We start from the raw sequence: 23,560 nt of genomic DNA on the forward strand, positions 1-23,560 counted from the left end.
CTATCTTTATTTTATTCTTACGTGGTGCTGAGGATCAAGCCCAGTGCCCCACGCAGGCCAGGCGAGTGCACTACCACTTGAGCCACACCCCCAGCCCCTCTAGTCGTCTCTTAGAAGAATAACTGGCTTGTGCCAGCCGGGAAATGCCCTGTCTCGCTCGGTCCCTTCTTCTTAACTAGGAAATGTGTCTCCAACAGAGAAAGGAGAAGACCCCAATGGACAGCGTCTCCCCGACTCGCCGAAGAGGTGACAAGCTGAGCGCCATGGGTCCAACGCTTCCCTCGAGTGCCCAGGAGACTCCCCAGGGGACACCTGCTCTCAGGCTCCACCCCAGGCCCTGGGACACTGCTTCCCTGGCCGTGGGCCAGCCCCGGCTGCCGCTTCTGTTCCTGGTGGGCTGTTTTGTGCTTGGTGGACTGTTTATAGCTGACCTTTCGGGGAGGTACTGTGCAGCCACCCTCACGACTACGCTGGGCAGCGGGGTGAGCGTCGGCCTGCTCTGGCTCTGCTGTTCAGGTGCGCTCGTGGTGGCTGTTGGTTATCTGTGTGTCTCTTCAGCATCCTTTGCCCACTTTGGTTTTTGATCCCATTGGTGTATACGGGCCCCCATCGCAGTCACCATGGTGCCAGAAGTATGGGGCTGTGAATGGAGAATGTTCCAGACTGTCCTCTAAGATACTCCACCTGCAGCACACAGGTCAAAGCTAGAGACTCTCCTGTCCCAGTCTCGGGGGCAAATGATTGCCCAGGACTGTAGTGGTTAGAAAGAGGTAAGGAGGGAACCTGACCTTGGGGGACCTCGGTGAATCCAAGGCCTTGACAGGGGGTGGGCAGGGACGGGGAGGCGGAAAACGGGCTGAACTAAACCCTGATTGGCCGAGGACGGCTCTTGGCTATTGCCCTTGGCAAACCCGGCCACCTCTACCTCCCTGTCCAGCCCAACCCTGATGGTTCCCACCATGTTCGCCATCAGCCCTGGTCCAAGTCACAGCCTTGGGTCACTCTGCAGCAGCCTCCCGCAGCCGCCTGAGTGCCCACCCTCATTGTGCTTTCCTCCTGTCCACCTGGCTACTGGCTCACGTCCCCTGTGGCTTCCATCACGCAGAAAGCGAACTGAAATCCTTTTTGAGGTCCCAGCCTCCATGCCTGTGTGCTGGCCTGGCTAACTTTGCCGCCCAAGGCCTCCAACTCCTCTCTCTCCCGGCCTGGGGCCCTCTCTGGGGGCCTGGGACTCTCCAGTGTGTCCTCTCCCTGGGCTCTGAGTTGATGGTCACCCCATGAGGAGCAGCTCTCCTCTTGCTCCTCAGGACTCAACATTGTCCTGTCACCTCCTTTCTAAAGCCGGTCCTGAGCCACCCTCTCCCCCTCCTCTTCTCATCATCTAAGGCCACCGGCGAGGGCTCAGTGTCCTGCTGTCTGCTCCAGACGCCTGGCTCCTGGTGGACATGGCCAGTCTACATGAATGAACGTGGGAAGGCAGGACTCCCACTCTGCCGCTCTACCTGGACAGGCCTCCTCTGGCCCCTCCTCCCACACAGGGTGTCCCCTCCTCTGGTCCTCTGGAGCATCTGCATGCAGAAGCCTCTGGGGATGCAGTGTCCCTCTGGATCAGAGCCCAGTATGGCTGCACAGAGCTTGCTGCAGTGAGCACGCTCAGCCTGTCTTTTGTCCATGGGCGGGGGCAGGACCGAACCAGGCTCAGTAGCCCAGAGGGATAGAATCCCCTCCAGAGGCTTCCTGACCCTCTCCTGGCTGCCCGAGCAGCTCTGGGCAGGGCTCTTGAGGCCTTTCCAGCAAGTGGTGCCCTGCAGAGCCCTCTTGTGCAAAGCCCTCGAGCGGCTCCCTCACACGTGCCCCTCCCCTCTCTGACCACACCGCCAGGGCTACCTGATAGCCACGTCCAGGTTGGGTTACACAGGCACGGCAGCCGTGCCATTGGCCACGATGACCAAGGCGACAAGGCTGAGTGATCTGGTGAAATCCTCCTCCGGCTGGACTCCCCTTTGCCGGCTGTTCACCACTGTGCCTGTTTTTATAATGAAAAAGGAAATTATTTCTGCTTTGAATGATGGCGGCTCCAGAAATGGTGAGTGAGGGCCGGGGAGGGGCGGTGCTGCCTGGCGGAGGAGGCTGCTTCAGGCGCCGCCCTCGGAGGGAGTTTTTCCATGAATTCTTACCCCTTTAGGAAGATAAACTGCCTCATCTGCCACAGGCTGATAATGGGCAGAAGCATCAGCAAGAAGCAAAGCTGAGCTCCGCCGAGCGCGAGCTGGTTAATTTTCTAAGATATTCCTCCAAGTCGCTCCCGCGATGCAGGGAAATTGTTTGGCATGCAACTCTTAGCGTGTGTCAGACCCTGTGGAGCCAGGCTCGCTGTGCGTGGCTGGTGGCTCCCTTTGGAATTTCAACGTCAGAACAGGCAGCGAGGAAGGAAGGGAGGACAGATCAAAGGCCCACGTTTGCAAGCCTGTGTGTTCTCCGGGTCTCAGCTCTGGGGCAAGGTTCCTCGCCAGCCCACACCCGACACCGGGAGAGAGGCCTGCCGTTTATCTACCTGCAGTGCTCTGCCGTTTCCTGGCTCCTGGGGTCCCTCCTGGAGTTGGGGAGTGACTGAGATGGGCCTCAGCCCTCCCGTTCTTGCCATGGAGTTCTCTTGGAGAAGAGCAGGTGTGGCTGCCCAGGTGTGGCTGAGGCCAGAGCTCCTGGCTGCCTGGCTCTGTGGGGAGCACTGGGCCCCAGAGGCCCTGAATGCTCCCATCCTTAACTAGGTCACCTCTGTGGGAGCCAGGAAAGGGCGTGTTTGGGGACACCGTGCTGCTGCTAACATGGTGGCGGGCGCCCTTCCCTGGTGCTGGCTACCTTTGGGGACGGGACCTCATGTGAGTGTGGACCTCATGTTGTTTGTGGCAGGAGTGTCAGAGGGCCCAGGGGTCTGCTCATGGGGGTGGGTGAAGACAGTCAGAACGACTTTGAAAGTATTTTCTCAGCTGAGGCACAACAGCACAGGACTGCTAATGACCAAGGGGCATCTCTCCCCAAGAGCCTTTCGATTGATGCCAAGCAGGTTAAACGGGCAATGGGAAAGCCACCTGGTCATACGGGAATCAAGTTTTTTTGCTCTTTTTTTCCAACTCTGTGGCAAAAATAGCTTCTCTGTGGTTCAGAATAAACAACAACAACAAAAACCCAGATGTGGAATTAATCAGGATCAGATTTGAAATGTGACAAAGATACTTCTGACAGTGGAGCTACGGATGGGGAATGATGTCTCTGTTCTCCTCGGCTAAAGGAGGTGGAGGTGGAGGTGGAGCCAAACCTCAGAGGCCCTGAGATAGTCACCATGGGGGAAAACGACCCACCGGCCACCGAGGCCCCCTTCTCCTTCCGGTCACTCTTTGGCCTTGATGATCTGAAAATAAGTCCTGTTGTGCCAGGTAGGTGGGACCAGGTGAGACCCTGCGGTGTCCACAGAAAGAGGACGACTATGGCCCAGAGTCCCTCCTTACGTCCGCATGCCCGACAGCTGGCTGCCCGCCTTTCCCAGGGCTGCCGGATCCCAGAGAGAAGGGGGACAAGGAGGGACAAGGAGGGACTGTCTCCTTCAGCTGGTTGCTGACTTGCTGGAGGCAGGTGCTACCTCTCTGGTGGGAGGCTTTTGGAGACTGGGGCTCCACAGCTGTCCTGGTCAATCCTGGGGGGGGGGGTCAGATCCTGGCCAGAAAACCTCTTAGGCCTCCAGGAAGTCCTGAGTAGCAGTGGCCCCCAGTCCTTCCAGAGAACTTCTGCCTCCGACTGCCTTCCAGCCAGGACAGGGGAGCTGAGTGGTGGGTCAAAGTGTCTACATTTGGTCCTCAGGGAAGTCGGCCGACCCTTTTCTGTGTCACTGAAGTTTCTCTGCGTGTTCTTCCACAGGCTTTTACCGTTTCTCATTCCGGTTTCCCTCCGTCGGAGGCTCAGGCTGTCCCCGTGTGCCAATATGGTACACGGTGCTCTTCTCAGGTCTTACCGGCAGACTTTGCGTGGGTCTAGGGTGACAGTTGGATGGAGTCCTAGGAGGAGCAGTGCTGGGGCACCAGTTCCCCAGCTTTCTGCACAGGGAGGCCAGCATGCCGCGCCCCCTGCTGAGCACAGTGTGGAGGCTGTGGCTCTGCTAGCTGCCAGGCTCCTTCCCAGAGAGGCTGGAGTTTCTCCCACTGACCATTTGCACCCCTCCTACAGAGAGGCTTTTGGCTTTTCACTCTGGTCCTGTCCCCAGGACATACAGGGTGGGGTGGGGCTCCCGCAGCTCCACAGCACCTTGGAGGCAGAGGAACTGCCGGCAAAGGGGGGCTGATGCAGTCTCCCCCTCCGGGTCCGCCTTGATCCCACACTAGGAGTCAATTCCTAAATCTAAACACACACCACAGCGGTCACACTGGGGGTTCCTGCAGACTCTTTTAATGGTGAACGCCTCAGTAGAGATTAGTGGATTTGGAGCAGACTCCTTCTGGGGGTGGGATGAGGGTAAAGAGAAACCCCTGCTGGCTCAAAGCCTTAGATGTGTCACCATGAAAGGAATTGGCCTCCCATATTGTGTTAAATCTGTTTCCATTATCAACATGTCATTCACCTACCCATTCACCCACCTACCCATCCACCCACCCATCCACCCAACCACCCACTCATCCTTTCACCCACCTACTCACCTACCCACTCATCCATCCACCCACCCATCCTCTCACCCGTCCACCCACCCACCCACTCATCTATCCATCCATCCACCCATTCATTCTTTTTTTTTTTTTGGGAATTTTAAAAAAATTGTTCTAATTAGTTATGCAGGACAGCAGAATGCATTTTGACACACTGTACACAAAGGAGCACATCTTCTCCATCTTCTGGCTGTGCATGGTCAGAGTCACTCCAGTAGTGACACAGGTATGTAGGGTAGCAATGTCTGTCTCATTCTACGGTCCTTCCCATCCCCACTGCCACCCCTCCCCTCCCTCACCTCTGCACAAGCCAAAGTTCCTGCACTCTTCCCTACCCTCTCCCCCTGCCCCACTATGGATCAGCATCTGCTTATCAGAGAAAACATTCAGCTTTTGGTTTGGGGGATTGGCTTATTTCACTTAGCATGATGTTCTCTAGTTCTATCCACTTATCTGCAAGTGCCATAATTTCATTCTTCTTTAAGGCTGAGTAATATTTAATTTTGTATATAGCACATTTTCTTTATCCATTCATCTGTTGAAGGTCACCTGGGTTGGTTCCATAGCTTAGCTATTGTGAACTGAGCTGATATAAACATTGATAGGGCTGTGTCACTGCAGTGTGCTCATTTCAAGTCCTTTGGGTATGAACCAAGGAGTGAGATAGTTGGGTCAAATGGTGGTTCCATTCCAAGTTCTTTGAGGACTCTCCATACTGCTTTCCATAGTGGTCGCACCAATTTTCAGTCCCACCAGCAGTGTATGAGTGAACCTTTTCCCACATCCTCACCAACACTTATTATTGCATGTATTCTTGATAATTGCCATTCTGACTGGAGTGAGATGGAATCTTAGAGTGGTTTTGATTTGCATTTCTCTAATTGCTAGAGATGTTGAACATTTTTCATATTTGTTGATTGATCAAATATCTTCTTCTGAGAAGAAGTTCAGTTCCTTGGCCTATTTATTGATTGGGTTATCTGGTTTTTTTTTTTTTTTTTTTTTTTTGGTGTTAAGTTTTTTTTGTTCTTTATATATTCTGGAGCTTAGTGCTCTATCTGGGGTGTACGTGGTAAAGATTTTCTCCCAATCTGTAGGTTCTCTCACTATCTTATGGTTTCCTTTGCTGAGAAGAAGCTTTTTAGCTTGAATCCATTCCATTTATTGATTCTTGATTTCACTTCTTGTGCCTTAGGAGTCTTGTTAAAGAAGTCAGGTCCTAAGACGACAGGGTGAAGATTTGGGCCTGCTTTTTCTTCTGTTAGGCCCAGGGTCTCTGTTCTAGTGCCGAAGTCTTTGATCCACTTTGAGTTGATTTTGTTCAGGGTGAGAGATGGGGTTTAATTTCATTTTGCTACTTATGGATTTCCAGTTTTCCCAGCACCATTTTTGAAGAAGCTATCTTATTTCCAATGTGTGTTTTTGGTGCCTTGGTCTAGTATGAGATAACCATTTTTATGTGGGTTTGTCTCTGTCTTTTATTCTGTACCATTGGTCTGCGTGTATGTTTTGGTGTCAATACCATGCTGTTTTTGTTACTATTGCTCTGTAGTATAGTTCAGGTTATGGGATTGTGATACCTCCTGCTTTACTTTTCTTGCTGAGAATTGCTTTGCCTATTCTGGGCCTCTTATTTTTCCAAATGAATTTCATGATTGCATTTTCCTAGTTGTATGAAGAATGTCATTGGTATTTTTAATAGGATTGCATTAAATCTGTATACAGTTTTGGTAGTATGGCCATTTTGACTATATTAATTCTGCCTATCCAAGAGCATGGGAGATCTTCTTAAATTTCTTTCCTTAGTGTTCTGTAGTTTTCGTTGTAGAGGTCTTTCACCTTTTTTGTTAGATTGATTCCCAAGTATATATATTTTTTGAGGCTATTGTGAATGGGTCCACCCACCCACCCATCCATCCATCCATCCATACACACGTTTAATGAGTATTTATCAAATGCTGTTGATCAAGGCACTGGGGATACAGCCAAGAACAAGCTGCTCAGCCCATTCAGGCCAAAGACAAAGACTTGCTGTTCATTTCCAGTCTCTGAGTAGGTGATGTTCATCTGCCTTCTACTTCTCTGTCCCCTCTTACCCTTTCCTTCTGCTTCCTCTTTTCCCTCCCATTTTATTTATTTTTTACCATTTTTGTCTTTGAATTCTGTCTTCAGCTGCCTGAGATGATACTGACCATTTTTAAACACACTCTATTGCTGGGGGGTGAAGCTGTGGTTCCCGACGCAGGCAGGGAGTTCTGTCCAGGTCTCCCCTGGGCAAGTTCCCACTCCACGTCTCCAAGACTAGAAGGGGGCAGGTGCGAGACTCCCCCCACCCGACTAGGCAGGGCGTGATCTTCCACAGGCTCTCTTCCCTTTGGGGTCCCTTCCTTCCTCGTTGTTAATGAACATGACATCAGCAGAGCTATGAGATCATTTGTGTGAAATGACCTGCTCTTCCTGACAGGAGGAGCGACAGTGGAACTACTCTTGGTGCCCCGAGAGGCGGGCACTTCTGGGTATCTCAGTGCTCTTTACATTTACTTTTCCACCAATCTGCCTGGTTCCATGGGCAAGACCTGTGAAGGGTCTGAAGTTTCACCCTCTCACGAGCTAACAGGTTGGCCTCCACAGAGACAAGAGGGTCCTGTGTTGGAGACAGGGACACATGACTCAGCACAACGGGTGGCTTGAGTATCCAGTCTGTGCCTGCTGCTCCGGTCACCACCCTCGGCTCCAGAGTTGGGGAGCAGCCAGGTGTATACTGCGCATGTGGGGGGTTTGCGTCGCAGCTGGAGGACCTGTAGTTAAGGGCACCCTAATGTTTGTAACAGGCTGCAAGCTGAACTGTGTGAACTTTGCTCTGGAAAAAGACATTTATCAAACTGGGCAGTGAGCAAACCGGTCCTTGCCCTAAGGGACTGCTGCCTCTGTTTCCCAAGGCTACCTGCTCCACACACATCCTTGGAGAGACCACCAAGAACAGAGGATGTCGGTGTCTGTACAAGAACATGGAGAAGTGTGTCCTTGTCCTGCCTTGGGGACTCTCTAGGACCCTGTCTAGGATTCACACATTGTCCTCTTCTATAGAGACACATCCTTGGGACCTGGGGCTCCTTCTCCCTCTGAACCAGTGTCCTGGGGCTATGGAAACCTGGGTGACTTAAAATAGCCTGAATTCATTGTCTCCCTTCTGGGGCCCAACCCAGGACAGCAGCAGGGTGCCTCCTCGGGAACCTGTTGGGCCCTCCCTTGCCGCTCCCAGCTTCTGGCCACTTCCGGCAACCTCCTGCATTCCTTGACTTCCGGGCACATCATGCTGTCCTCTGCCCCAGCTGCTCCCTGTGTCCCTCCCTGCCATCCTCCTCTATGTGTGTCTGTCCATTAGTAGGACTTCAGTCACATTGGGTCAGGCCCACCCCCTGGGCAGCATCTTGAGTTGACTGCTACATAAAAAACCAAATAAGGGGGCATTCAGAAGCCTGGGGGTGCGGAGGTCAACCTGTCCTTCTTGGTCCACCATTTAACCCTCACTCCATCTTTCAGTCCAGGATGGACAGACTAGCTGGAGTGGAACCGGGGAGAACTGAACTTCTAGAGAATGTGGCCCTTTCTCTAATTAAGCCACCTTCTTGGGGGTGTGTTTGCACTGGGGGGATGAGTGGCTGAACTCTGAGTTTTGTTACTTGGGTGCTCTGTGCCCACCTTGGTTTTCAGATGCAGACGCCGTGGCAGCCCAGATCCTGTCTCTGCTGCCCTTGAAATTTGTTCCAATCATCGTCGTGGGGATCATTGCGTTGATCCTGGCGCTGGCCATTGGTCTGGGCAGTGAGTATCGTCCATTATTCAGCAGGCTCTCGGATGCTCCTTCTAGCACTTACACTTCCATGTGCTTCCTCACTCCTGGAGGCCTGGTCTCTCTGCCCTCAGCCTTAGCTACTGGGGGCTGCTATCCCTTTGGTTTGCTGACTGTGGGCTCTGTTTACCTGCATGAATGCAAAGCCTGGTGGGGCTTGCAGGAGCTGTTGGCCATGCTTGGAGCTTTATCACCAAGGAGCCGGCCAGGGAGGAGTGTCCAGAGGCAGCTGATGGAACAATCCCTGGGGGCGGGAGGGACAAAGGGGGCATTCAGGCCACGCCAGGTTCTCCAGATACTTTCACAGAGAGGTGCGTGTGGCTTTTGAGAAAGTGGGTCGTTGGAGAAAGGGTATGTAGGAGGGAACGATTTCTCAGCTTCTCCTTCAAACGACTGAATCACAGACCAGTTTACAATGCCACCTGCTCGGTCGTGTGGTCCACAGTCCATCCACTCACGGCCCAGAATTAAGAGAAAACCGGGAGGCCCAGCAGTTCTGTCAGGGCTACTGGCTTAGCTGGCCCACTGCCAGGTGGTTTTCTTTGACCTTGAACCTTCCAGAGTCTAAATTCATTTTTAGTTGTGCTTTCAAGGCCTGGCCACATAGTAAGACAAAGTGGGGTGCAGCCCCTCCCTCTGGAATTCAGCACAAAAACTGTTCTGGAGGAAATAGGCCACAGAGGAGGATGCAATTTCAAGACAGGTTTCATTATTAATGGGCTAGTCAGCGCCACGTGGCAGGTGGACAGTTGATAGTGCGGTGCACTGACAGAGCTGCTTGCTCACATTCCTGCCCTCTTCCCTTTCCTCAGTCCACTTCGACTGCTCTGGGAAGTACAGATGCCGCTCCTCCTTTAAGTGTATTGAACTGACAGCTCGGTGTGATGGGGTCTCTGACTGCAGAGATGGGGAGGATGAATTTCGGTGTGGTAAGGTGCTGCCTGCTCCCTGCAGGAACAGGAGGGGGTCGGCAGGACCAGCTTGGACCCTCCCCCTGAGGCCTTCCCTCAGTCATGGTCTTGCCTGTCCTCAGCCGGGATTTAGCTATCACTAGGCCCTGGAGATGATGGGAGATCAGGGAGGGCTGAGGAGCTGGGGAGGCTACAGGAGCAGAGAGACCAGGCCTCCAGGAGGCCTTGGTGCAGAAGTAAGGGCTGCCACTGCTCTGTGGGGGCGGCAGCTGTGGGTGAGCCGCAGGCCAGATGTGGAGGGGGAGGGCTTGAGCTGGCCTTAGAGCAGTCTCTGTCCAGGCCTCAGCCTGCATGGCCGCTCACAGACCTTCCTCCCCCTCGGCCAGTCCGGGTGAGCGGTCAGAGCGCAGTGCTGCAGGTGTTCACAGCTGCTTCGTGGAGGACCTTGTGCTCCGACGACTGGAAAGGACACTATGCGAACATTGCCTGTGCCCAGCTGGGGTTCCCCAGGTAAGTTCAGGAGCGTGTCCACCCCAGGCCAGGCAGTGAGAGTGCAGGTCACCGCAGGTAGCTGAGCACCTTCGGCTTAGCTGTGAGCCAGCATCTCTAGGAGCAGCCCAGACAGCCCAAGTGACTCGCTGAAGTCACCCAGGAAGCCGCGTGTGGGGTCCTCAGGGTCAGGCCAGGACCCCGGATGCTGGCAACGAGTGCTTTGGAGTTGAAAAATGATGGCTCTGGCTCCCCACTCCACAGCCTGGGGCAGAGGTGGACAGGCCTCCTTGCTCCTGGTGGCCACCTCAATGTCTGTGTGTTCTTCCCAAGAACCCTGCAGCACTCATCTCTTAAAAAGCCAGTGGTGTGAAGTGCAGGGGCTGAGACACTGTTTAGCCACAGGCAGAAGAAAGACGGCAGGGGACCCTCTGCTTCGTGGTCAGCTTGCGTCTGTGGCTGGTGCACTGGGGCACACCGCGGCCAGACACGGCTGCCCTCCTTGTGACTCCTCACGGCTGCTGCCCCTCCCTGGTGCCCTGGCCTCGCCTCACTGCCCTTCACTGGGGCTCCCTGTGTGCAGGGGCAGCTCCTGGGTTCCCGCTCCTCTTAGGGACTGGGCAGGGTCGGTTCTGGTCAGCGTGGGCTGCAGCCCTGTTTGCACCTCAGGAAACGGGGCCTCCAAGCCTCGAAGCTCTGACCTTCCACACAGTCCTGGTTTCACACCCCATGCGTCCTGAGCACTGCTGCAGTCGCTCCCACAGCTGCCTTGGAGAGTTACGTGGGCTCTACGCGCAGAGACCCGTGGGGACAAGTTCATACGCCGCCTCCCCACACGCACACACACGCACACACACGCACACACATGCACACACACGCGCACACACACGCACACATGCACACACACCCATGCACACACACGCACACACATGCACACACACACACTCAAGCGCGTGCACAAGCTCCCAGCACTGGAGAGCTTCCTGGAGCGGTTTCTGCTCCTGCTCGTGCCTCTTCCTGCTTTAGCCCCCCTCTCTCTGCTTCCTCCCCCCCCCCACTGTCCCCCACCCCCCAGGAAGCCCGGCTCCCCTCCCTCCCCCTGCAGCCTGATCACGCCTGTGCCATGTCTCCTACCCCGCTCCCTGCTCTCTGTCCTGCCCATCTGTCGCCTCCATTGCTCAGATCCACTTTGCATTCTCGCTTCTTCCTATTTCCCTTTGAAAACCTTTCTTTGAGCCTCGGCTCTACCACATCCTATGGCAGATATTTGTGATAAACAAGACATAAACAGACCCGTCAAACAGAGAGCTCAGGTTCCATGCCCATGACTGGTTTCCTCCCTGAGAGCAGGGGCACGTGGTTCTGCTCCAGAGGGCTGTGGGAGTGGCCTTCAGGCCTGGAGGGGGCTGGCACCAGGCAGCCTGCTGTGAGACTCCTGCTGTGGCTGCTGCTCTGAACCATTGTGGGCCCCAGTTGTGGCACCTGGAGGCCCTCTGCAGGTCATAGGCCCATCAAGCTGCCTGTGCACTCAGGCTCTCTCGGGACCAGCCACAGCATGCTCCTTGGTGCCAGGGCCTTCTGCCCTTGCCATGGTCTGAGCCCTCCTGGGAGGGCTGCCAAGGTCACGGACGCAGGCTCCAGGACGTGTTCCTCAGATCAGGCTTGACTGAACTGTGTGCCCTCCTGACCTGTCACTCCCTGCCCTGTGTGACATCCAGCAGGCTGAGCTGCTGTGCGCAGAGTGCAGAGCCAGCAGCCCCCTGCCCCATACCTGGCTCATTCCCTAGACCAACTTTCCTCTGGGACTCTTCAGATGCTTGAACTCTCTCCTCTTCCTTTCTTTCTTCCCCCTCCCTCCTCTACCCTCCATCCCCTCCCTCCCCCTCCCCTCCCTCCCCCTCCCTCCTGCAGTGCTGGGCCTTGTGCCTGCTAAGGCAGCTGCTCTGCCCTGAGCCCCTCAGCCTGACTTTTCTGTCTCACCCCTTTCCTGTCCCTGCCAGGACACCTGCTTCTGATGTCTCTCACATTTTCTTGGTCCTGGGGCCCCTGAGTCACTGCTCTCCCTCTCTGCAGGGAACCCAGCCAGCTCTGAGCAGACAGCCCCATGTTGGTCCCCTGGCAATGCCACACCTGGCTCTGCCACCCCCCCACCCCCCCGGGACTGGCCAAGCACAGGCCATTTCAGACAGAGGTGGGACCACACAGTGTGTCAGGAAGCCTTCCTTCGTCCTTCCTCTGGTGGCTGGAGCCAGGGTAGGAGGGCAGGGCCTGGGCCGGGTCTGCGGGGCCTTCTAAGGTGTGTGCAGTTTATTTTACCAGCAAAAGGAAGTTTCTGACAGTGTGGGGTAGATACAACGAAGCCCCCCCCCGCCCCCAACCTGCTGAGTCTGTGCCTCTGATGTGCTCGCAGCTACGTGAGCTCAGACAGCCTCCGGGTGGGCGCTCTGGAGGAGCAGTTCCGGGGGCACTTTGTGTCCATCAATCACCTCTTGCCAGATGACAAGGTGACCATGCTACACCACTCGGTGTACGTGAGGTAGGTGGCCCATGCTGGTGCTGAGTCCTTATCTGGCTTTGTGAAGCTGGGCTCAGCTCCAGGAGCGAGTCTGCAGGGTGGCCGCGGTGGTCAGGCTGGGCAGGTGCGGCAGTGGGGTGTAGGAGCCAGTACGACCCATCAAAGGAGGGAAATGCAGTCGGGGAGTGACGGTGACCTGTGTGACCGAGGCAGTGCTGTGCCTGTCACCAGCAGGGACTCCAGCTGTTTGGAAATGGAAACAGGAAGAAAGGTAGGAAATAAGAAATCAAAAAGCAACTTGCTTACAAAGTCCCTCAACACGCTCACCTACTTTGCATGCTTCCCCACGGGGAAGGAAAACCAGGTGTCCTTGGCAACAAGTGGTCACCTGCAGGTGAGGGGTCTGCCGGCTGTCCCAGGTTGGACAGTGAGGGGAAGCTGCAGCTGGGTGTTCTGATCCACCCTCTGCTCCTGATGCCTGGGACCACCCCCTGGGCTACATGTCCTCTGTCTGAAAACCGGCTTCTCGCCTGTCCACCCTGAGTGAGCAGCACCTAGGGCCTCCCTCACGTCCCATGTCCTCAGCCTTGTGACCCTAGCTTCTCTGGTATGGTGAGGCTGGGGCTCTAAAGGCAGAAAAGTTGCCAAGGTCTCGGGCTCTCCTTTCCCCTCGTTATGAGAAAGCAGATTCCTGGTCCCCACCAGTGGGGGCCTGTGGGGCCTGTCTTCTTCCGGAGCGTCTCACTGCTCCAGGGAGGAGTTCCGTCTAAGGCGTGTGACCCAGGCTGAAAGAGTCCTGGACGGCCAGGAGTGCTGTCCCTGGGGGCCCTCTGTGTCCCCAAGGGCCAGGGTGTGGAAAACACTGGGGGTATTGACCCACAATGACACCAGGCATGTGCAGATGGTCTGTGTGTCCTCAGAGACCGCGAGGCTTGGACACAGTAGCGCCGGGACCACTTCACGATGCTCCAGGGTTAGAGGAGGTGTGCAGTTTTGCTCCCTGGTTTGCTTTTTCTTTAACACGTACACCAAAATTGTAATTCAAGAGTAAGGCAAATAGACTTGATTTTTCTTTCTTTCTTTCATTTTGGAGACTGAACCCAGGGACACTTAACCACTGAGCCATATTCCCAGCCCTGTTTATTTTTTATTTTGAGACAGAATTCACTAAATTGCTTTGGGCCTTGCTAAATTGCTGAGGCTGGCCTTGAACTTGTGATCCTCCTGCCTCAACCTCTCGGGTTGCGGGAATTACAGTGTGGGCCACTGCACGTGGCCTGGTTTTCTTTTATATCAAGACTAAGTTAAAAAAAAAAAAGATGTCCATTTCATATGCCTCAGACATATATCTCAAAGCCTGCCCTTTTTTTCCATCTCAGGGAGGGCTGTGCCTCGGGTCACGCAGTTACCTTGAAATGCACAGGTAAGAGCTTTGGATGGCAGAGGACCAAACGGGAGTCAGGGCTTGCAGTGTTCCATCCTCCTCCTCCGACTGCTCTGAAGCCCTCCTTCCCAGGTGCCAGGTGGGAACTCTGTCCCTCCATCCTGGAGGAGGGGCCATGGCCAGGCTCTCCTGTCAAGCGTGGAGACAGTCCCAGGTGACTTCTTAGCGGTGGACAGGCCTAGGTCCCTGTGTACATCCCGAGAGCCTGGCTCACTGCCGCTGCCCCCTTGAGCACACACGGGTGCCTAGGCCCAGGGGAGCTGCTGCTTGCTCCCGGCAGAAGGCAGAGTTCCCCTGGCTGGGGTCTGATAGGGTCCTCCTCGCAGCGCTCATCTGAGGACCTCTGTGAGCTCCAGGTGTGGCCACAATGCTGGGAGGAGCAAGTCTGGGTGGCGACTCCGTTTGCCCCAGAAAAGCCTGTGGGTCTCCCCAGCCCCCTCTCTCCCTCCACAGTCTGTGGTCTGAGAACAGGATACAGCCCACGCATCGTGGGTGGAAACGTGTCCTCCCTGGCACAGTGGCCCTGGCAGGTCAGCCTTCAGTTCCAGGGGTACCACTTGTGTGGGGGCTCCGTCATCACCCCCCTGTGGATCGTCACTGCTGCACACTGTGTCTACGAGTGAGTGGCCTGGCCTCCTGGTCTTCCCTGACCTCTGTCCTGTCCTGGGTCCGGTGGGGTGGGCTGAGCTGGGTGGTGAGCAGACAGGCCAGTCACCAAGGAGCCTTGTCCGGGTCGAGGGTTCCTGTCCTCCCCACCAAGGACCCACCATGGCTGCCTGGGAGGGACTGGCGACTCAGGCTCATTTGAAGAGTTGCAGACCTGCAGCTCATGCAGGAAAGGTAGAAAGAGGAGGGAGCCCAGCTGGAGGAGAGCCCCCGAACAAAGGCCCTAGAGCTTCGCGTAGCTGATTCCACCCACAGACTGTGTTCTAACTGCCACGTGAGACAGTGCAGCACGGGGGGTGGGGACAGGGTGCAGGACACCGCGTGCCCCAGAGCGGTTTCTCTCAGGAGTCTAGAGGCAAGAAAACCACAGAAAAGATTTCCCCACGCAATGACTGATCTCCTGCTATTTTCACCTCCTGCTTCGGTTGCTGTGGGATGAAGACTAGCCCCTGATAGGTCCCTTGCGGTAAGCAAAGCCGAGACTGGTTCTCAAAAGCAGAGAAGTCCTCAGTGGCGCCGAGTGAGGCCCATCTAGGATATACCCAGGCTGCAGGCCTGATTTCGGCAGGGCACAATAGCATGGTCAGATGCCAGGCACAAATGAGCAGGGTGCTAGACCATCTCTTGCTGGACGACATCTCCCACATCTCCTGGCCCTCAGGACCCTGAGATCAATGGGTGGCATGATTGGGTTTTTCCTGTGCTTCTCCTCTGGGTCTGTTCATTTCAGCCTCTACCTCCCCAAGTCATGGACCATCCAAGTGGGTCTAGTTTCTCTGCTGGACAGTCCAGAGCCCTCCCATTTGGTGGAAAAGATCATCTACCACAGCAAGTACAAGCCAAAGAGGCTGGGCCACGACATTGCTCTGATGAAGCTGGCTGGGCCTCTCACCTTCAGTGGTACGTCTGGGTTTCTCTGTCAATCCGTTGCTCTTCATTTGTTTCGAGAGAATTTGTGGTTGCTTGTTGAACCACTTTTATGAAAGCTGCCTAATCTTTATCAGACAATTCCAGTGTCTGATTTATGTGTGTGTTTGCATGAATGGGTTGTCTTTTCACAGTTCTTGGTATAAATGATGTTCACTTATGTCCTGGACAATATGGCCATTATGTTAGGAGCGTACACAAATTTTCAATTTTAGCAGACTGTCGTTTTTTTTAGATTTAGTCTGTAGCCTGGCCATGTTTCCAATGCTGATTTAGTTTCAGGGACTTCCTGGTGCTACACTAATCTCTGTGGACTCTTTGGTGCCATCTGGTGGCAGAAAGCTTCTTCAGGTCAGGGCAACTGATGCCTCTAGGTGGTGGAAGAGAGTCACCTTCTGTAGGGACAGAGCATCCTTGCCTGTCCAGGAGCTTGCTGTGTGAGGTCCTCTGCCTGGAGCCTCTAGGGAGAGGAACAGGATCCCAGTCTCTAAGATGCAGAGCTGCCCAGTGGGTGTGGCAGGACCTGCCACCTCCTTACCAGCGGCAAGGTACTAGGCATCCTCAGCTCCCTGGAAATTCTCAAAATATTTCTCATCCTACCAGTTACTGAGTTCTGCAGGCTCCAAAAGGCCCTATTGCTTTGAGTCAAGTCCAGCCTCTGGGACATTTTGAAAATGATGTAAAGGACACACCTGATAGAACTCTCAGGGTGTTGGGTTAGAGCCTCCCCAGGAAATCCCCTTGCCAAGGCCATGGGTGCTCGGAGGGCGGGTGGGTCGTGACCATGTGGACTCCCCTCTCTGAAACAGGAGCTGCACAGAGCAGCCGAGTCGTCCTACAGTGGCATCTGTGTGCCCCTCTTGAGCCTATGGGACACAAGGAAAGGAACGCTTCTAGAGACAAAGGGAATTGTTTGCTACACACCGAGACACAGCTCCTCGTTCCTTTTTAGCCTTTCCATTATTGTCCCACCCAGAGAAGCACATCTTGGGATACACTTGCAAGCCCTGGGCACTTGGGCACTGTCCCTGTGGGAGGACTTGGGTGGCACAGCCTCACATGCAGGCAAGCTTGCTGCCACTAGACACATCAGGAGTGGCAGGAATGCCCACAGTGTGGTGCTCCCTAAGCAAAGGACCTCCCCGATATCCAGACCAGGGGCCCAACTCCACCTGTTGCCTGTTTGGGGAGATAAAACCGGCCTGGAGCATGGCCCCATTGCTGACCAGCACCAGTGGCTACTTCCTTGCTCCAGAGGCAGAGCCGAGTGGTAGCCACAGACACTGCTCAGCCCTCGGAGTCTGAACTACTTACTGTTCTCAGCAAAGCCCTGCTGCCCCTCTAGGCCCACATGCTGTCCAGTTTGGGAGCTCTGGGTGGTGGGTGGGGTGGGCTCCCTACTCTGAGCTAGTTGTTTTCTCTGACCGGTGCTTCACTGACCTGAGGCCATTTCCCTCCTCTTCAAACAGAGATGATCCAACCAGTTTGTCTGCCCAACTCTGAGGAGAACTTTCCTGATGGAAAAGTGTGCTGGACGTCCGGATGGGGGGCCACGGAGGACGGAGGTCAGTGATCAGATTCTGAGCTGAGGAGCTCAGAACCTTGGGACTGGGAAGGGGCTCCTCCAGGGTCCCCATGTGATGTCCCTGTGGGTTCATGCACTCCCCCTGCTGCGTGGCTGTGGGTCATGAGACATGGTCCCACCTGCCTGAGGAGTACACGAGGTGGCTGATGTTCTCAGGGAGAAATGAGACTCCAGGGAGAACATCATCAGCCCCCCCACCCCCCGCCGTCCCTCCGCCTCCCACCCATTAACTAACATGTGGAGCCGGCCTGGAAGAGACTCCGAGCAGTCAGAGATGGGTATCAGGTGGAGAACTTGTGCCTGTGGGACTTTGGAAAGGTGTGATATTTCATCTTACAAAGGTCAAGTAGAAAGAGCCACGTGATGGGATCTTATTGCTCTGATAACAGCAGAAGTAGCCCTGCAGACAATGCAAGCAGCAGATGAATAAACCCAGCCTCTTTCTTCAGAAGAGTGGGGTGCCCGTGTGGTCACGGCAGGGTCTCCATCAACTGCTCCTTGTTAGGAGGAGTGGTGTCGGTTTCCCGTGGTTGCCATGGCAAATGGCTGCAATCCACTGGCTTATAACTGCAGAAACGGAACGTCCCACATTTCTGGAGGCCGGAAGTCGGAGGTCAGGTGTGGGCAGGCCTGCTTCCTTCCCAGGCTCCGCAGGGAAATTTGCTCCAGGCGTCTCTTGAGGGTCTGGTGGCACCCACCGCCCTCTGTGTTCCTTGGCTTATAGATGTGTCACTCCAGGTTCAGTCTCCATCTCCACAAGGTGTTCCCGTGTCGCTGTTCCTCAGATCTCCTTCTCCTTTGTCCTGTAAGGACTCCAGTCACTAGGTCTAGGGCTGCTAAGTGCAGGATGATCTGCCTTGAGATTCTTCCCTTCATTACATTTGCAAACACTGAGTTCCAAATAGCATTGGATTTCATGGTTGCAGGTAGCATGTTGGGGTGGCCCAATTCAACCAAGGGCAGCAAGCTCCCTGTTTTCCGTTAGACAGCTGCGAGCTGAGTTTGCCCTCTGGAAGGCACGTGGGAGACTACCAGGTCCATAGTGTCCCTGGGCCTTGCTTACCCAGCATTCCCAGCAGCACCCCCAGTGGTGTCCATCCTGGCTCAAGGTCCTTACAGTGCTCACTGGTTTCAAGCCCACCCACCCACCCACTCAGTCAAACTGTCTGCCAACATGGTCTGCACAGGGGCTCCCAGCTCCATCAGAACCAGGCCTCTGCTTTGTGGAGCCCAGCAGGGAAAGCAAACCATACCCACTGTCTCCTGGGAGCGCTCATTCAAGACCACCCAGCCCACCAGAAGGATTGAATCACAGGGGACTGGGAAGAGGAGGGGCTGCAGGAGAGCCCCCTTCTCCCTGGTGCATCTGCTCAGCTTCCCACCAAGCCCGCATCTCCCTCTCCCTGCCAGGCTCTGTCCCAGGGGCTTGCCCCCACCGCCTGTGTGCATGGAGCTCTGTGTGTCTGCCTGCTCCTTCAAGCAGCCCCAAGGGGGTGCTATCACTGTGCTCATGTGTGGGTGAGGACACAGGCAGAACCTTGCCCAGGTTCTCGCCACCAGCTGACCCAAGGCCTGGGGTCCACCTTCAGCCTCCCACCCTGCCCTTTGCCAGGGCCATCTTCAAGAATTTGGAGTACCCGGAGAAGAGTACTTGACCCCATGGAATCTCTGTGGGGTGGGTGGAGATGGCTACTCAGCCGGACATCAGCACTAGGCAGTCCCACTGAGGGTGAGATGTGGGGAGGATCTGGGGCCGACAGAAAACGCAGGTGACGCTCATTTGTGCACTTACGATGTGGACTTTGTTGGTGTATATAATTACACATTTGGTGAGATTTTTTGTTTCATATTTGTACATGAACATAATATAGCCATGTAATTTGGTCAATTAAGATGTGGGTTTTGAGGAGCACAGACCCACACACCCCTGCTTGTCTGCTAGGGGTGGAGAGGAAGGACCCTCTTGCCTCAGGACTCCACAGTGAAAAGGCCAGTTCTCTTGGAGGGGTTCACCCCTGTCAGTGGTCAGGCAGACCCACCTCAGGGTATTGGTCTTCCGTGGCTGCTGCAAAAATCGATCCCCAACTTAGTGGCTTAAAATGAGACTTTTCACCTTACAATTATGGAGGTCAGGAGCCCAGGGTTGGTCTCAGTGGCTGAAGAGTGTTGGTGGCCTGGCTCCCTCTGGAGGCTCTGGGGACAATCTGCTCCTCCTTCTCCTCCTGGTCTCTGCCCTTGCTCCAGGCCAGGAGCTCAGTGCTCCCAGCCTCTCCCGGTCCTGACCCCTGCTTCCGTCACCACACCTCCTCTGAGTCCGTTAAGCCCTGTGACTTCACTGAGTTCTCCCACATGATCCAGATGGCCTCATGGTGCATACCTGGGTCACACCTGCCAGGTCCCTTTCGTCAGGGGTGGTGACTAGTCACAGGCTCCAGGGATTGAGATGGGCATGTTCTTGGAGGGCATGTTTCTGCTGACCACTGCAGGGCTCTGCCCAGATGCTGTAGGTGACCCTCATGAATCTCAGTTTCCTTCCTGGAACCTGGACTGGCTGGTGTGTCGGGAGCCTGGCCCACGACAGGCCCTGGGGTGGGGGGACCCTGGCTCAGTTGTCCCCGTGTCCTCCTTCACTCCAGGCTCCTTAGGGAAATTAGTGACCTTGACTTGCCGCCCACTCAGGAGGGGGTGAGGCTGTAGGCGTGGGATGTCCACAGCAGGTGAGTCTGCTGGCCCACCCACGGGCCCTGGCCACGACCACCGTTGCAGCTGGGCAGCCTGCCCCTCGTCCCCCACCACCCAAGTCCCCAGCACACACCCTCTGCATCTGAGCTGGGCCTCCTCCTCCCTGGACATTCCCTTCTTGCTTTGAAGCAGGTGACGCGTCCCCTGTCCTGAACCATGCAGCTGTCCCCTTGATTTCCAACAAGCTCTGTAACCACAGGGATGTCTACGGAGGCATCATCTCCCCTTCCATGCTCTGTGCTGGCTACCTGAAAGGTGGTGTAGACAGCTGCCAGGTAAGGGCTCCTGGCGGCCCTGGCGGCCCTGGGGTCGTGGCAGCGGGCAAGGGTCCAGGAGTGACCCAGCACGTGAAACAGGCCACCACCAGCCCTGTGATTGAACGAAAAGCAAATTTACACAGCGTGGGGAAGAAATTTGCTTAAGATATTTGCCTTTCCTGGCGGCAGGGGCTGGTGTTTACCCAGTGCCCTGGGTCTGCAAGGCCGCTGGACTTGGGAGGGCCTTTCCCTCCTTCCCCCAGCCCAGTTCTGAGTGTGTGAGGGGCTAATAGAGAGGGAGGCAGGTGGGAGCAGTGAACCCCCCCGGGGCCCCCAAAAGACACAGTGGGCCGGACTCTGATCCTGCCTGGTGGACCACAGGATGCTGAGGGCCTGGCCCAGGCAGACTTCCCTCTAGAGCTCCCTTGGCGGCCCTTGACCCTCATGGGCTCAGTATCTGAGATCTGGTGGGAGACACAGCTGGAGGGAACCTGCCCAGTGGGGCCTCGGGTCCACGCTCTTGGGATGCCAGCATGTGTCATTGAAGGGCTGGTGGGAACACAGAGCCATCCTCCTGCGGAGCCCGTGAGGCTGTAAGGGGGGAATCCTGTGCCATGGCCAGGGCACCCGTGACTGTGCTGTCCCCTTGACTTTTGCCCCCTTCCTGCATCCAGGGAGACAGTGGGGGGCCCCTGGTGTGCCAAGAGCGCAGGCTGTGGAAGCTGGTGGGTGCCACGAGCTTCGGCATTGGCTGTGCCGAAGTGAACAAGCCCGGGGTTTACACCCGCATCACCTCCTTCCTGGACTGGATTCACGAGCAGATGGAGGTGGGTGCCGGCTCCGGCAGCTCGCACGGGTTCCCACGTGGCCCAGCTCTGCTGTAGAGAGCCAGATGAGCCAGTGGCTACTGACTCAGCAAGCGGTGATTTGGTGGCTTCAGGGCATCAGTCCTCAAGCATGGCTAATCCTTGGGTGACGCCATTTGCAGGTGTGGCCCTGGCACACTGAGGAGGGACCCCAACTGGGACGAGAAGAATGGAACTGCTTTACCCAGTAGGGAAAGGGCAGTCCCAAAGGAGCCTCTCTGGGGTGGGGCCAAGTCAAGTGGGCCGTGTGCACCCACAGAGGGTGGCTGGTGGAGTGACCATGGACACCGTGGAATTGGTCACAGAGGGCCCTGGACGCTCCCTACAGGACTGCCCCTTGCTGGGAGCCAGGATGGAATGGAGATCTCCAGTGTGCGGGGCCCAGGCTGTGCTTCTTGGGGGGTCTGCCTGGGAGAGAAGTGGGAAGGGCCTGCAGGGGAGCCCTGGTCAGTAAGTGGCTCATCAGGCCCTGGGCAGGCAGGCAGAGCCCTGAGCCACCAGGCAGCTGAGACTTGCTGGGCACCAGGGGATGGGAATTTCCAGTGAACACAGGCCTCACTGTGATGGTAGAAGGTGGGGGTGACCCCAACCCTCCAGAGCAGCGGGGGAGGCAGGGAGGCGAGGCCAAGCCGTGGCCTCCAGGGCACCTGGCAAATATTTGCTGAGTTGGCCTCAGACTGAGTCTCATATTACTCTTTGGATCCGTTTTGAAGACCTTTCCCCCACTCCTAATTCAGGTTAAATTTCCATAGCACAAAATGAACCATTTTAAAGTGAACAGTACCATGTTATTTCTTACATTGACGATGTCGTGTGTCCTCTACGTCACACAACATTGTCATCATCCCCAGGTGAACCTGGTCCCCTTTAAATAGCCCTCCCCACTTCTCCAGCCAAGTACCCACCACCCTGCTTCCCGTCCCTGTGGGTCAAAGACCATTTCAAAATGCTTTTCTCATTTGAAATAATCGGGGAAGAGAGGACATCAAACGCCTAGTGTGCCTCAGGCATGGACCCCTGGTTTTTCCCTCTTGATTTTTTTTTTTTTTCTCTTCCAATGAGAAGATGCCTGGTTCCCGGGGCTCAAGGGGAGGCCCATGACTGGTTCTGGTCCCAGCACTTCTGCTCTGTGGCAAGGGCCTGTGAGCAGCTTGCCGTCTCCCCGCAGGGCATGCGAGGCCTTCGGAGCCTTGTCCCGGGTGGCAGATACTATGACCCTCCTTGCATGATGGGGAGGAAACCTGCTAAGGGCTTCCAAATTATAAAGGGGGCGAGAATGAGTCTGAGCAGATCCCAGACTGTCACTCAGTGCGGCTCCGCACAGTGGAATGACCAGATCTCCAACTTGGGATGCGTAAGACCCTCCCTGGCTGCTGTTGCCACAGGACCTCCTCCAGACAGTCTGCCTGGGGTCTGGGCGTGAGGACCTGGTGATTTGTAGGCACAGGGTGTTCAGGGCCCTCTGAGAAATGCCGGTCCATGTGCTTTGGCTCCCTGAAAGGCTTTAGAACAAGTTCTCACCACTCTCAGGAAGCAGCCTGCTCTCTGAGGAGTGGCTGCCAGGTGCCTTTGACGCTCTCTGTAGGGCATCCTAGTCATCTGCCACCTCTGACCACGGAGTCTGCAGGAGATGTCCCTGGTTGTGGACCTGATTTGGGATCACTCCTCTGACATCCTGGAGAGACTTAGAAGTGGCTGCCCCTCCCCTGCGTGGTCTCGGAGGTGTTCGCTGTCCAGCTTGAGCTCCGTCATGAGGCCCTTCCAGCACTGGCCTGGTTTGGCAAACTGTCCTGTCAGTCGCAGGGTCGCTGTCACACTATCTTCTCTAGCTTGCTGGGTCACAAAGCCATCTGTTCTGACTCCAGCCTGAACTTTGGAAGACCATGCTAAGTCCTAGGTTCCAGGGGAGGGCATGGGCTTCTCTGGGCGGTGAGGAGAAGCAGGGCAGCCTCGCTGGGCATCGGGTTTCACACACAGCAGCAGCCTCCTCCCTTGAGGCCAGGCCTGTCCTCACTGGTCATGGAGAACACTCGTCAATGACAATGCTGACCCTCTGTTTTTCACTCCTAGAGGGACCTGCAGACTTGAAGACCGGGGGGACATGCTGCCACCAGCGCTCTCGAGGGAGACGGCCCCGTCCTTCCCTGGACTCCTGTGTGGGCACTTTGGACTGAGCAGGTGCCTCCAGGGTTCTGCTCAAGGCATGAGCAGCAGAGCCCAGGGGAGGCGCCCTCCTGGCCCTCTTCCAATGCCGCGGCCCGGGGCTTTGGGCTGAAGTGAACTTGAAGCTCCTTATTGCCTCCCACTAGGCACAGAAGCAGGCTGTCCCCAGCGCAGCCTTTCCCACCAGCCCAGGGCTCTTCTGTGCAGGGTCGTGCAAAGCACTGATAAAGCAGGCGATCCTGCAGGCAGAGCACCATGCCACTTGGCCACACACGGGGACCCAGGGCCCTGAAAGCCATCCCTGTAGATGCAGCTCTCCCTATGTGTCCCTCTAGAGACCAGAACCGGGTCCTCATAGCCTGGTGCTTGGCTCCTCATTGACCTCTTGCTTCCTGAGAACCCTGCATCTCACTCTTGGCTGAGTGCCGACTACCCGTGTAGCTGGAAGTCC

At 55.7% G+C, this 23,560-nt stretch overlaps 1 protein-coding gene across 2 annotated transcripts; it reads left to right on the plus strand.

Moving 5' to 3' along the window:
- Positions 1–2,068: 2,068 nt before the first annotated feature.
- Tmprss3 (transmembrane serine protease 3) lies at positions 2,069–23,034 on the plus strand. Of its 2 annotated transcripts, XM_076868451.2 has the most exons (13): positions 2,069–2,086; positions 3,293–3,434; positions 8,406–8,516; positions 9,357–9,473; positions 9,842–9,965; positions 12,355–12,480; positions 13,839–13,882; positions 14,357–14,522; positions 15,300–15,469; positions 16,966–17,061; positions 19,956–20,098; positions 20,755–20,907; positions 23,017–23,034. In XM_076868451.2, exons 1-13 carry the CDS (start codon positions 2,069–2,071, stop codon positions 23,032–23,034), a joined length of 1,428 nt encoding a protein of 475 aa, XP_076724566.2. The 2 variants fall into 2 exon arrangements, with proteins under 2 accessions (XP_076724566.2, XP_076724565.2); XM_076868450.2 differs by lacking the exon at positions 2,069–2,086 and having other exon boundaries at positions 3,341–3,434; positions 19,953–20,098.
- The last annotated feature ends 526 nt before the right edge of the window (positions 23,035–23,560 follow it).

This window comes from Callospermophilus lateralis, chromosome 10, assembly GCF_048772815.1.
Source record: "Callospermophilus lateralis isolate mCalLat2 chromosome 10, mCalLat2.hap1, whole genome shotgun sequence".
NCBI classification, from domain to species: domain Eukaryota; kingdom Metazoa; phylum Chordata; class Mammalia; order Rodentia; family Sciuridae; genus Callospermophilus; species Callospermophilus lateralis.